The sequence below is a fragment of the Gymnoscopelus microlampas genome, assembly GCF_963454915.1.
Source record: "Gymnoscopelus microlampas genome assembly, chromosome: 9".
Classification (NCBI taxonomy): domain Eukaryota; kingdom Metazoa; phylum Chordata; class Actinopteri; order Myctophiformes; family Myctophidae; genus Gymnoscopelus; species Gymnoscopelus microlampas.
The window spans coordinates 52,287,185-52,300,662 of NC_139946.1; the positions used below are offsets into that span (position 1 = coordinate 52,287,185).

Sequence of the window (13,478 nt, forward strand, 5' to 3'; positions counted from 1 at the left end):
ATGTCCGTCAGACATTTTTTATAATATAAAACAAATCTGTAACATATTATCAAACATCTAACAACAATATGAACTATAGTGTTAACAGAGTGACAATGACATATCACATCAGTCATTGTGAAACAATTATGATTCATGGTCACACTCTATTTCAGTAATATAATTAAATTGATTATATTTTATTGTATTTATTTCATTTCATTTGAATGCAGGGTCATTAAAATGAGTCCATATACAAATACATGTGTTGAATTAACTTTGGAAAAACTTGAAGAAAGTCTACTAGTGCCTCAAAATCATGAACCTTGGCGATGGACGGAATTTTCGCTCTGCACAGCTTTTCTTTGTCTGTCGTCATGATTGCTAATGTTGACAATTATTTCACATTTAATGTAATTCTGTCATTTGAATATGATTCAAGTGTTCCCAAAAAAGAATGATGAATGTTCTCTCTCCGCTGTGTGATGACACGTGTTGAAAAAAAAACATCTTGTCTCCAGAGAGTTCGATTTTGTTTTATTGTCTTTCATAAACTAAAATAACATCAGGAGAACAATCCATATACAGGCACAGATCGGCATAGAAATCAATACATTGTCACATGTTCTGTTTGTTGACGTGACCAACAGTTAACTGTCTCGTTGAAGCATGCTCCGCAGGAAAGACGTCCATTTGGTTACACACACAGTAAAATCCTCAGTATTCATTTAACTCAAGAGTAACAGCAACACTCAGGATTTTACGGTGGAGGAGGAATAGTGGTGACACAGATAGTAGAGATAAACAAGTATTCATTTTGTAGTTCTAACCATGTCAAGGGTATTTGCTAACCCAGAAGACTGCAAAAGTATTTTCATAGATCCCGTTTGAAGTCATTTGGCATCCGTACACGTGCCCCAAAAAATATCATGCACAGAAATTGTTTGCATTTCTTTTTAGCCTAAGAAGTGATTTAAGGCAGTGTATATATATATATATGTATAAATATATCTTAAACATTTCATTACACAGGAAGGATTATGTTGTATCGTTGAACATTTTAGGAAAGACTGCTGATATAAGTTACGTCAAGTTTGCTGGGTAAGTCAATAATACATTCTAAACATTTTTTTTTTTTAGATTTTCTTTAATACAAAAATAAAATGGCTAATCTGCAGCGTGTTCTCTTGTGATGGGACCGCTGCACTGAAGCGAGCAACGCGACTCGCTCGAGTGACATCGTTTCAATTTGCATTGCTCAAAACAATCCGTCAAAGAAAACAAATCGTCAGCTATTTTTTTACCAAAACCTTTCAACTTCATCACCTCAACTTCACCAACAATGTCACCAAACCTTAACTACGCGGAAGTTTGGAATCTCTTCAAAAAAAGCTTCTCCTCTGATCAACAAACGGTTAAAGCTGCAATCCATAGCTTCTTTGGTGAATATTTTTTTGTTTGACCAATCTGTACAGTAGAGCATGACCCATTAAGACCTGGAACGCATCCGTGTCACTTTATATTTCTTTGTCTATTCAAAAATAGCAGATATACAAGCTCATAGCGCGGCACCGAGTGCCGCGCTATGAGCTTGTAGATCTGCTATTTTTGAAAAATCTTGAAAACATTTCTTTTTTCTTCTTCCAAAAACTGTTCGGATTTAGAAAACATTTTTAAGAATCGCCTCAGGTCTTAAATGGTTAACACAACCGTGGTGTTTGAATTCGGTCTACCTGCTGCTCTATTGGGACATTTAGATCTACTCGTTAGGTAGGACACCCACAACAGGTTGACAAGTGTTATTGCATGAAGCTCAGAACTAAATATATCCTCTCATCAGTATTAGCTGTAGAAACGTCAGGTAAGGACAGGAAAGTTCCGGATCGCAGCGTTAAGCCTGATTTAAACTCAAGTTGCCTGCTGGTGTCATGTGCCCGATAACACGATCCACATGCTCACAGGCCAGCTTGCAGACCGTCTATTTTCGGGCAAAAGAATGAAGCATTAGAGAGTCCTTCCTGTACCTTTTTTTTTTTTTTCAAACCTTCTGTACACACACACACACAGTCTGACGTCTCCAACCGGCTGCTTTCATCTGATCAACGTTCATGCTCGCCCACCAAACCCTCAAGCCTCTGTCACAAATGGAACAAAACGAAGAAAGACGGAAAAAGAAAAAAAAAACCTACGTACTGTAAGGCCCGGCCTTGTGCAATATCTGTGGTTATGGTGCATATTTATCTAACCAGACGACACAGACGCTATGGCGTAGCTACGTGACATCGTTCTGTTACTGCTACTACACACAGACCGTGGCTATAAGGCCATCATGAAAGACTAAAACGTATGCTTCGTCATCACGACTCGAGCGTGACTCATTTTGAACTTTTCTCGTGGGGAGAATCTGTTATTGGCGTCGAGCGATGAAGCATAAATGAAGGTTTCAAAGCCCTGGACAGAATACACCGTTGAAGCCAGTATACATAAAATAGAAGCACTTTGTGTTGTGGAAGAACCCCTTCGTCAGCCTTTTGTCACGGGACAAATGATACATCGCTCCATGTCCTTTTCTTTCATTTCCTATTCCCCACACCCCTGCTCTTCTACCTGCAGTAGTATTGCTAATACTTAAGAGTATTAGAGTCAATGTACTGTGAATGGCACCACTTTTAACATGCATAATTAGTTCAGACCTTCTTGTTCCACCTTTTTACGGACATACCGAGATGTCAGGCACTTTGACAGACCCCCCCGCCCCCCCCCCCCCCCCCCTCGGTACAAGGGGACCTCACCATGCAGTCTGTGAACAACGTTTGAGCGCACAATCCATCAATCAAGTCTTTTTTTCCCCTCTTTTTTTTCTGTCGTGGGACAGCAAAGAACTTCAGCGAAACCTTCCCATCCAGTTGATGAAGAAGTGAAGCTCGGCGATCCGGGTTTTAAATGATTCTGTAATATTATGGGATGTGTGTGTGACTGTACAAAAACAGAGGCCACCCACCCTCAACTGGCTCCCTCTGCTGGGTCGTGCCCCCCATAAAGTTTCATTCTCTGGGGTGTTTTTTGGGGGGGCGAGGGTATTGGGCAGGTGGCCAGTGATGCTGAAGGAAGGTCGGGTGGGTGGGTGGGGTGGGGGGCAGGGGGTAGTTTTCTACAGGTCGTCGCTCTCCACCAGGCCTCCGGGCTGCAGGGGGCTGGCGTCGGGGAAGAAGGCCGCCTTCACGTCCAGGCCTCGCTCCGTCAGCGCGGCGTAGCGGCTGGCCGAGGGACGCACCTTCTTGGGCTTGGGGAGGTTGGGCTGCTGCCACTGGGCTGTTGGATGGAACGGCAGACGGGAAGGAATTAACGACCGATTGCGGACAGACGGAGGCAGGTATAAATAACAAGACTATAGGGCATAGCAGTGGCCGCCATTTTCTGGCTCCACTCCAAAATAGTCAATGCATTTTTCCCATTGACATTTCCAAAACTATTTATATCAATTCATTTAAGCCTAGAATGAAGCCATCCAGGGTCCTGGTGAATCATGACCATAAAACATTATTTTCTGAGATTTTATTTTATTTTATATTTAATTATATGATATACTATATTTAATAAGTGCCCTTTGTTTTTCTATTTTCAAAAAAGTTTTTTCACAGAATCAAATGTTTTATGGTCATGATTCACCAGGACCCTGGATGGCTTGATTCTAGGCTTAAAATAATTGATATAAATATTTTTGGAAATGTCAATGGGATAAATGCATTGACTATTTTTGAGTGGAACCAGAAAATGGCCGCCACTGCTATGCCCTATAAACGTCACACAAGTTCATTCAGAGAGATGGCGGAAATTCTTTCGGACATAATCATGGCGTCTGTAACTTCTGTTGAAATGGTGATTTTCAGTAAAATAGCATCACGGCTAAATGAGTGTCCAGACAGATTTGTACGCTGGTGTCACGGAGCAGAGAATAGCCCGTCTACAAGCTCACATTGTGATGTGTTGTGAGCTTGTAGATGTGTTATTTTTGACACATGACACCGTCTTATGACAAGCAGTGGTGTAAATAAGTAAGTACATTTACTCAGGTACTGTACTTAAGTACAATTTTGACATATTTTTTTACTTTACTTGAGTATTTCCAATTTTCAATACTTTTACTTCTACTCCACTACATTTCAGAGGCAGTTATTGTACTTTTACTCCACTATTATTTGAAAACTTTAGTTTCTAGTTACTTTGTAGATTTTGATTATTATTACAAAACATACATTAACCACTTCAGCCCTATATACATTTCGGCCATTTGAAAATAGCCGATCTACAAGCTCACAATGCGTCGCATTGTAGATCTGCTATTTTTCAATTTCAAGGATTTTTATGAATTTTATACGTTTTGAGAACTTATGAAACAGGATAATTTAAAAAAACGAAAAAAGTAAAAACATGGAGATAAGAGTTTTTTTCTGCTTGGAGGATAAGGTGTTAACGTTAACGTACTGTGGACGTCGAGGCGTGCGGTGCTGGAGACGATGCCGGCGTCGTTCTTGGCTGAAACCGTGTACCAGCCTGCGTCCTCCTTCATGGCCGGCTGGATGATCATGCACAAGTAGCCGCAGTTGTCCTGATGCATGCTGGGAGAAACAACATCGATGCATATTTAGACACATTAAGACCGGGAAAGAATCTGTGTCATTTGTGTCCTTTATTTGGGCTATTCTAAAAAAATAGCGAATTCTTTTGCAAATCTTTGAATATATATATATATTTTTAAAGCAATTTTTCAAAACTAAAATCTTTGCTTCTGGGGGGTCCCTGGAACAACATATTCTAAGATGGGGGTCCGCAGCCAAATACATATCATTTTGGGGTCCTTGACATGAAAAAGATTGCGCACCACTGAGAAACATACGTTTTTTTCAAAACACTGATTTAGAAGACATTTTGTAGAATCGGCCTCAGGCCTTAATGGGTTAAAAAAAAATGGATTACGAAAACCACAGAAACCAATCCCTAATACTGGGGTCCTTCCTTGTCATTTCAAGGACCCACAGTGTGATATGCATTGGCCACGGGCCCCCGCTTTGAGAATCAGTGCTGTGCTGTACTGTAGAAGTGATGGGAAGCATTTTTTTTGTACCTGATCCTGTCTGTGTTGTGAGTGAAGGACTCGTTCTCCCTCTTCCAGAAGATCTGTGGGTACGGGACGCCCGTCACACGGCACTCCATGCGGACGGGATAGCCCTCGGCCACGCCAGTGTTCTGCAGCTTCTCGATAAACGCAGGAGCCTTGTGCATCTCTTTAGCTGAGAGAGAGTCACTCAGTGCTTTCATTCAGTCAGTCTGTATTTTATGTTTTATTTTGTCCTGCTAATCTAGTCGCCAAATAATTCCGCAATCTGATACTCTTGATGCTTTTGTGTAACACTCAGTGGTGTAGAGTAACTAAGTACATTTACTCAAGTACTGTACTTAAGTAAAATGTTGAGGTATTTCTACTTTACTGGAGTATTTCCAATTTTCAGTACTTTTACTTCTACTCCACTACATCTCAGAAGCGTCTGCACTACAATTATTTGAACACTTAGTTACTAGTCACTTTGTAGATTTTGATTTTGATTTTTTCCACCGCTGATGTTTTACCTGCAACGATGAGCTCCAGGTTGAAGGAGTTCTGTCCGGCGCGGTTGCTGGCGATGCAGGTGTAGATGCCGGCGTCGCGGTTGGACACGGGCTCCACCACCAGCGAGTGGACGCCGTTTTCCCGCACCAGCATCTTGTGGGAGGAGTCCGGGCGGATGGTCTGTCCGTTGAGCTGCCAGATGAGGTCGGGCGTGGGCAAGCCGCTCACCTGCAGGGTGAAAAACACACAGCAAGGTGTGAAACAGTGTTGATTTCGTCAACTAAAACTATGACGAAAGATTTTCATCGACTTCATCGACTTTTTTCACTGACGAAAACGAAATAAAAACTAAGCTATAATGACTAAAACTAAGACTAAATATACTGACAATTTCGTCAACAAATAAAAACTAGACTAAAATGTTATTGAGGGACTAGTGGAGAAGAGATCCAGTAGAACTAAAAGACAAGTCATTTAATGTTTGGTTGCGCTCGGGTGTTGCGCTCTGAAAATAGAAAATAGAAGCTGCAACGCGTTGTGAGCTTGTAGATCGTCTATTTTCAGAGCGCAACCAAGTGTAAAATCAGTCATTACGACGCCATCAAGGCACCGCCGAAATACATTTTAGTCGACTAAATCAAACTGTAGATTTAGTCGACTAAAATCTTATGATATTTAGTCGACTAAAACTAGACTAACAGTAAAACATTTCAGATGACTAAAACATGACTAAAACTAAATCAAAATGTGCTGTCAAAATCAACACTAGTGTGAACCGTTTGTTCACACTAATGATGATGATGCCGCCAATGGCTCTGAGTTGGCAATTGTGCATTTATTTTTTCTATTATGGAAACTGCTTAGGGGCGTGTTCGTTCTGTGCAACAGTGTGTGTGTGTGTGTGTGTGTGTGTGTGTGTGTGTGTGTGTGTGTGTGTGTGTGTGTGTGTGTGTGTGTGTGTGTTTGTTGGCGGGCTGAAAAGAGCAAACCACTTTGAACCCGTCCCTATGTTGGGCATGTCATTATATTGTCAAACATTATTTAGTTTTGGGGTATTTTTCTCTGTATATATAAATTTGTCCTCTTGCATCCTACCCATCCTAACTATTAGGTCTATATGGTCTATGGTCTATTAGGCTCTATTAACGCATCGCCTGGGGTACAGTTAAGGGTTAAGTGTCTTGCTCAGGGACACTTGGACACATAGACTGGGATCAGGGGGCTGAACCGGGGACCCAGGCGGCCTTGCTGTCCATTCACTTGTGACCGCCACCATATTAGAAAAACAGTCCAAACAAGTTCAAGCTAAAATGGCAAATATAAAAGCTTACAGTGCAGCGCATTGCATCGTAACTTGGTATCAGTGGTGGAAAGTAACTAAGTACATTTACTTAAGTACTGTACTTAAGTACAATTTTGAGGTATTTGTACTTTACTTGAGTAATTCCAATTTCCAATACTTTTACTTCTACTCCACTACATCTCAGAGGCAAATATTGTACTTTTACTCCACTACAATTATTTGAAAACTTTACTTACTAGTTACTTTTCAGATATATATTTTTATATTATAAAACATACATTAACCACTTTAGCCTTATTTTATATCTAGGCTATTTGAAAATAGCCGATCTACAAGCTCACAACGCGTCGCATCGCGACGCGTTGTAAGCTTGTAGATCTGCTGTTTTCAAATATTTTAGTACTTTTACTTTTGGTACTTTAAGTACATTTTGATGACAATACTTTTGCACTTTTACTCAAGTAAATTTTGAATTCCGGATTTTTACTTGTAATGGAGTACTTCTACATTGCAGCTTTGGTACTTTTACTCAAGTAAAGCAATTGAGTACTTTTTCCACCACTGCTTGGTATTGTGAGCTTGTAGATCGTGTTGGGTGGAAACCTCATGTCCAAAACTGTTACTTTTCAGGATTCAAATTTAAAAACGGCAACAGTAGCAGATCTACAAGCTTGAAACGCATTGCTTCGCACCGCGTTTCGAGCTTGCAGATCTGATACTTTTGTGTAACGTTGTAGTATGAACAAGTAGAGTGTTCATTTACAACAAAAAAACACAAAAAGTTAGAAATTGGACACAAGAGGTTTCTGCCCCCCCTGAAGTCAACGACATACATATATGGCTTAATTAGTTATAATGTGTGTGTGTGTGTGTGTGTGTGTGTGTGTGTGTGTGTGTGTGTGTGTGTGTGTGTGTGTGTGTGTGTGTGTGTGTGTGTGTGTGTGTGTGTGTGTGTGTGTGTGTGTGTGTGTGTGTTGTGGAGCGGGTCTGGTGGCCTGGGTGTTTTCTCATGGGAACAGTCTGTCGTCCTGCAGTGAAAACAGGAGGCCTGTGTTTTCAGGACCAGCAGCAGCATGCCACAGAAACCCTACACCTGTCCACCTGGGAGCCATGTAGCACCGAGCGCTAAGACGCTACATGCTACCGGCCCGTTCTGTGGTAACAAGCCGCTCCACGGCGATAAAACATTTTACACTGAATTCCGTGTATAATGATATAAGTCCCGGCGGTGGGTGGGGGCGGCCCCCGTCTGTCCACTTCCTGTCTGCAGAGACATTTTTGGCATGGAAAGTTTGTCTAGTTTTTCTTTTTTAAGCCACGACGAAAGATAAACGTCGTCTATAAATACCACTGACATTAAGCATTCTGAGGCTGTCTCTGTTTATCTCTGACGAGTGTAAAACAAAAAAAAGACTTCAGCGGCTTTTAATACTCCACGAATTCCCCCTGTTTTTTATTTCATTTTTTACGACCGATCTGCTGCAGTGTTTCAGACGGGAGAGAAAGAGGCAGTCAGAAACTGAAGAGGGAACGGAGGAGAGAGGGAGGGAGGGAGGGAGGGAGGGAGGATAATTGCATAAAGCGGGATCCCGCTTAATCCCTGAAAATTGACACCGTGGTGTCGACCCGGTCTGCTCTGAGCCTTTCACAACGCAAACACACCGTGAAACACAAAGTCCCTGCTTGTTTGGATCTTTCTAAAGAAACTGGAACGCCTGGGAAGGGCCGCATTGCTTTGGCAGCGTGGATACACACACAGACACACCCTGAGAGAGCAGCAACACACACACACACACACAAACACAATTAAAGGGCGGATCTGAAATGGCTCGTTCTATTACTATGATTAACATATTCTTTTTTGGCGAAAGCACTTTTCCTTTCCAGGCAATGTTGCAATTATTTCAGAACGCCTCGTCGTCTCTTGCTTTCATTACCTTCTGCCACTTTCTGGGCTGAGATTTGAACATAAGCTTCAAAATGTTGACTTTCCCCTCCCAGCCTGCTAGAAAGGATTCCCGTGGTGCAAACATGCCTTTTTTTTTTAAAGTCTCTCATTAACTGTGGCATCCCTACTTTGGGCAGGTTTAGAAAGATTTTCATTTTTGTACATTTTTTAATTTTGAAAACCAGAAATACCGCATCGCAGCTGTATACAGTCGCAGTGTGTATACCATACTGTACGTAATGAATGAAGACTTTGAAGAAATGTAATGAAGGAATGCTTTGTGAGGTCACAGTGACTTTGACATTTGATCAACCGTACTTCTAATCAGTTCATCCTTGAGTTCCAAGTGGACGTTTCTGCCAAATGTCAGGAAATTCCCTCAAGGCGTTCCTGACATCGCATTCACATGTTTGGGTTGGACAGACAGACAGACTGATGAAAGGTGACTAGGTGTGTATGTGTGTCTATTAGGTGTCACCCAGGTGACTACATGCATATTGGAGCCAGGCTAATGACAGATCTTTTGATCCGATCCTGATTAGTATGGGCATAATCGGCGATACAGATGTCGTCACAAAAACGTGCCTTTTTATTCTAAAAACATTGAAAATAGCCGATCTACAAGCCCACAACGTGTTGCATTGTGAGCTTGTAGATAGGCTATTTTCACAACTTTTGTGTGACACTCTTGTATGGTGAAGTAGGGCTTTAATTTACTTAAAATCATACAAAGTTGAAATGTGGAGATACGACAGTTTCTGCCTGACAGCGACCATATGTTGGCCAAACCGAAATATCGGTCTCATTCTAGCGTATATGGTCTCTGTCGGGTGGAAAGCTCATTATGTCCAAAGCTGTTACTTTTCAGGATTCAAATTCGAAACTGGCAAAAGTAGCAGATCTAGAAGCTTGTAGATCTGCTACTTCTGATACTGTTGTGTGACGCTGTAGTTCATACCTTGCAGTCCATCCGACACAGGCGTCCCTCCTGAACGATGAGGTCGCCGGGCGCCTGGAGGAAGTGTGGGCGGAAGTGACGTTCTTGGATGTTCTCGTTCTCATCCCCGCTGTCTCTGGATCTGGACCTGGGTCTGAAAGAGGACGGAAACAAACCCATTAAGACCTGAAGCCGATTCTACACATGTCTTCTAAATCCCAACAGTATTCTGAAAAAACGTATGTTTCTATATCAGTGGTGCTCAAACGTTTTCATGTCAAGGACCCCTAAAATGATGTGCTTTTATGCTATATGAGGGTTCTGCTCGACAGCAACTATATGGTGTGTGCGTGTGTGCGTGCATGCGTGTGTGTGTGTGTGTGCGTGCACGTTTGGGGGCTCTCAGCTTTTGTCCAACGTAAGAAGAAAAACAACTGCTATCCTTCATAGCATTAATGGCCTCAAACTGGGGTTTAAAAGGGAGTCAGATTCCCTCAGCTCTGTGAAAAGTGTGCATTTTGGGGTTCAGAGCGTCATGGTGTTGCAGCTTAAAGAAGGTTAAAATGTCACACTGACAGATGTTCATTTAATGAACGTCATCACTTTGCTTTCTCAGGGGGCGTTTTCAAACACTCCCACCTCCATAAACATTCAGTGACCGTTTGTTCGTTCGTTTCAGGGACGTTTTTCGTCACCTTTTCGTTCGTTCATTTCCTATCCTGTCTGTCTACAGGTCTGTATGGGCCATGGTTCCACCATGACCTAGGCGCACCCTTCATTCTGCTTCATCACAAAAACAAATGACATCACCCGCCCCATGGTTGGAAAGTAAGTACATTTACTCAAGTACTGTACTTTTATGCTTCCTCCATAAAAAGAATTGTAAGCTCATAGAGCTGCTATTTTCTGAAATATTTTGTCAAATTTGGAAAACTTTTGAAAAAATAATGGAGTAGCCTACTTTTACTTTAAGTACTTTAAGTATATTTGAATGCCAATTCTTTTGTACTTTTACTCAAGTAAAATTGTGAATACAGGACTTTTACTTGTAATGCTTAAGTAAATACGTGTACCTAGTATTTCTATATTGTGTTTTTGCTACTTTCACTTAAGTAAAAAAGGAAAGAAAATGGGAGTACTTCTTCCAGCACAGTCCGTGACCCTAGGCGCTCCCATCACTCTGGTCTATCACACATAACATGACATGATGACATCATCCAATCTGCCTGTCGCTCGCTTGACGGAGCATAAATACACGAGGAGAGGAGCCAAGGAAGGAGACAAGTGTTTAAAAACAAAACATGAGAGAGAGAGAGAGAGGAGAAAACAAAGAGGCGCTGATAGATATCTTGAAAGCCTCCTCTCTCTCTCTCACTGGGACTGAATAGGAGTCTTATCTGATGTGGGAGTGGACGTCTTCAGATCGAGTTACAGGACGTTCTGTGTGTGTGAGAGTCTAAGGTGTGCGTGTGTGTGTGTGTACGTGTAAGTGTGTGGGTGTGGGTACAAAGAGGTACTTTACACGGGAACTCATTAGACCAATTAAAAAACACACGAAAGAGACAAACGAGTGTCTCTCACTGGTGAGGCTGCACTTTTCAACCCCTGAACTTAAACTTATGCATCCAGGGTTTATGAAAATAGACAGTTTGAGAAATCTTGAAAAATAGGGATGACGTGTTAACACATTGAGTGCCATAAACCGTCCGGACCGTTTTTGGCCCATTTTTGGATCCATGTCAAAAATGGATCCATGTCAAAAATGGATCCATGTCAAAAATGCTTCCGGTCGTCCACTCCAATGTTAAATCCTTGACTAAAAGCTTAATATCTCCTATTTCTTTTTAACGTGGTGGAAATGAGACGTTTTCGATCGGCGAGGGTCACTCTGCAATGGAGGATCGCGTTTTATTATCAATTAATATTATTGTTCCAGGCGTTAGTCGGGACCCTCTGCCGTCTCGCACGCACGCTTTGTTTACATGCGCGTCCTCGTCGGGGCTTCTACAGCACGAAACATATCAGCGTAAGTGGATGGAAGATATGCTGGCACTGGATGTACCCTATTTTAATAAACCTCTGGCACACGATGTGTTAACATAACATGTTCAATTAAATTGTTAATTTGTGATATTATCAAACATAAATATCAAACATATCAGAAACATCTACATTTCCCAAAAGGAAGGTCAAAAGCAGAGGTATGGATCCACCCAGCAAATCCAATGTACCCTGAGGTACTTCACACAGGAACTCATTAGACCAATTAAAAAACACACCAGAGAGAACAAACAGGTGGCCCGCCTCACCGACTAGGGCGCACCTTTCAACCCCCGAAACTAACACTTCAACGACGACACAACACCAGTGGGATTCAGCTCTCAGGAAAACATGGCGCTACGAGTGGTTATCTATCAACAGCCTGTCCGCACCTTAGCAGGCTTTTCAAAAGGCCTGGCTCCTGTCGGGTTTCGCATTTCAATGCAAATAACAGCAGGTTTGTCGATTGGCGTGCGAGTGCGTGCTTGTCCGGCGGTGCAGAGGTGGTGAATAGCCACAGGGAAAGCTTGTGTCTCAATAGGTTGTGAATAGAAACAAGCCAGCTTGTTGGCCCTCTCTCTCCATCCAGTCAGTCAGTCAGTCAGTCAGTCAGTCAGTCAGCAAGGACATTATTCAGCTGAGTCAGCCAACCATCCAGCCTGTAGGTTAATTCAGTGGGTCATGTCAAGGACCCCCATATTCATATGTATTTGGCTGTGGACCTAGCCTGGTAAACCCTCCCTCCGGAAATCTCATTTCCATTTGATTTCAGGAAGGAGTCTGGCATGATCGCCCATGCTGCAATATTGGCTGCGGGCTGGAGTTGGGCGGGAGTAATACCGTTGACTGACAACCCCTTCAGCCAATGATCGTTTTTCCCCTTCAGCCAATTGCAGTGGATTTTTACCACCTCCGTCACTAATATGACGCAGCGGGACTTTTGGGATCGCCATGCCCAAAATAGCTTGCCTTATGCGGATACATGCGTGTCACTCCCCGCCCCTCCCGGTTCTCTGAATTTATATTTTTAAATAGGCTCTGTCATGATTAATTGACCACATATATGAAGTTAAACAACTAAATTCTATCCAAACGATATTTTAATAGTAAATTCCGTGCCTCAAAAAACAAGTTTGAGACCGTTTTAAGAACGAAACTAAGAAGTGACGGCACTCGGACAACAACAATGGCTGCCGTTCGTCTTTTGTCGGCGGCACTCAGGCTGCACTCGGCTTCATTCGGGCTCACTCGAACTCGCCACCTGATTGGCCAACGTAAGCTGTCAATCACAGAACGATGAGCGACGACGCTGATAGGCGCGGTTAGTTGGTGATTTCGCTGGAAACTATTTACTAACTTAGCTGGAGGGTCCGGTGGTCTTACCTGCGGATGTGACCAGGCGTGGAACGCTGGCTCCTTCCTCGCTGGTTCACTGCCTGAACCATCATCCTCCCTGTACAGCTAACCCTGCCCTGGAAGAGAGACACCGAGAGACAGAGAGAGAGAGAGAGAGAGAGAGAGAGAGAGAGAGAGAGAGAGAGAGAGAGAGAGAGAGACACACAGGGAGAGAGACAGAAGTAACATTTTTAGAATTTGGGCATTTAGCAGACACTCTTATCCAGAGCGACATACAATAAGCAAGGTAAATATAAATAATCACATA

At 42.5% G+C, this 13,478-nt stretch overlaps 1 protein-coding gene across 5 annotated transcripts in view; it reads right to left on the bottom strand.

Moving 5' to 3' along the window:
- Window positions 1–490: 490 nt before the first annotated feature.
- palld (palladin, cytoskeletal associated protein) overlaps window positions 491–13,478 on the bottom strand; it is a 126,198-nt gene continuing 113,210 nt past the window's right edge. For 4 of the 5 annotated variants that reach the window (XM_084066832.1, XM_084066831.1, XM_084066830.1 and 1 more), the window contains 6 exons: window positions 13,199–13,287; window positions 9,797–9,929; window positions 5,608–5,815; window positions 5,105–5,270; window positions 4,465–4,598; window positions 1,581–3,291 (listed from right to left, as the gene is read on the bottom strand). In XM_084066832.1, the coding sequence (XP_083922958.1) occupies window positions 3,131–3,291; window positions 4,465–4,598; window positions 5,105–5,270; window positions 5,608–5,815; window positions 9,797–9,929; window positions 13,199–13,287 (891 nt within the window). In that variant the 3' untranslated portion in view covers window positions 1,581–3,130. Of the gene's footprint in view, window positions 1,476–1,580; window positions 3,292–4,464; window positions 4,599–5,104; window positions 5,271–5,607; window positions 5,816–9,796; window positions 9,930–13,198; window positions 13,288–13,478 lie in introns of those variants that run through there. The other variant, XR_014601460.1, reaches the window with a different exon arrangement.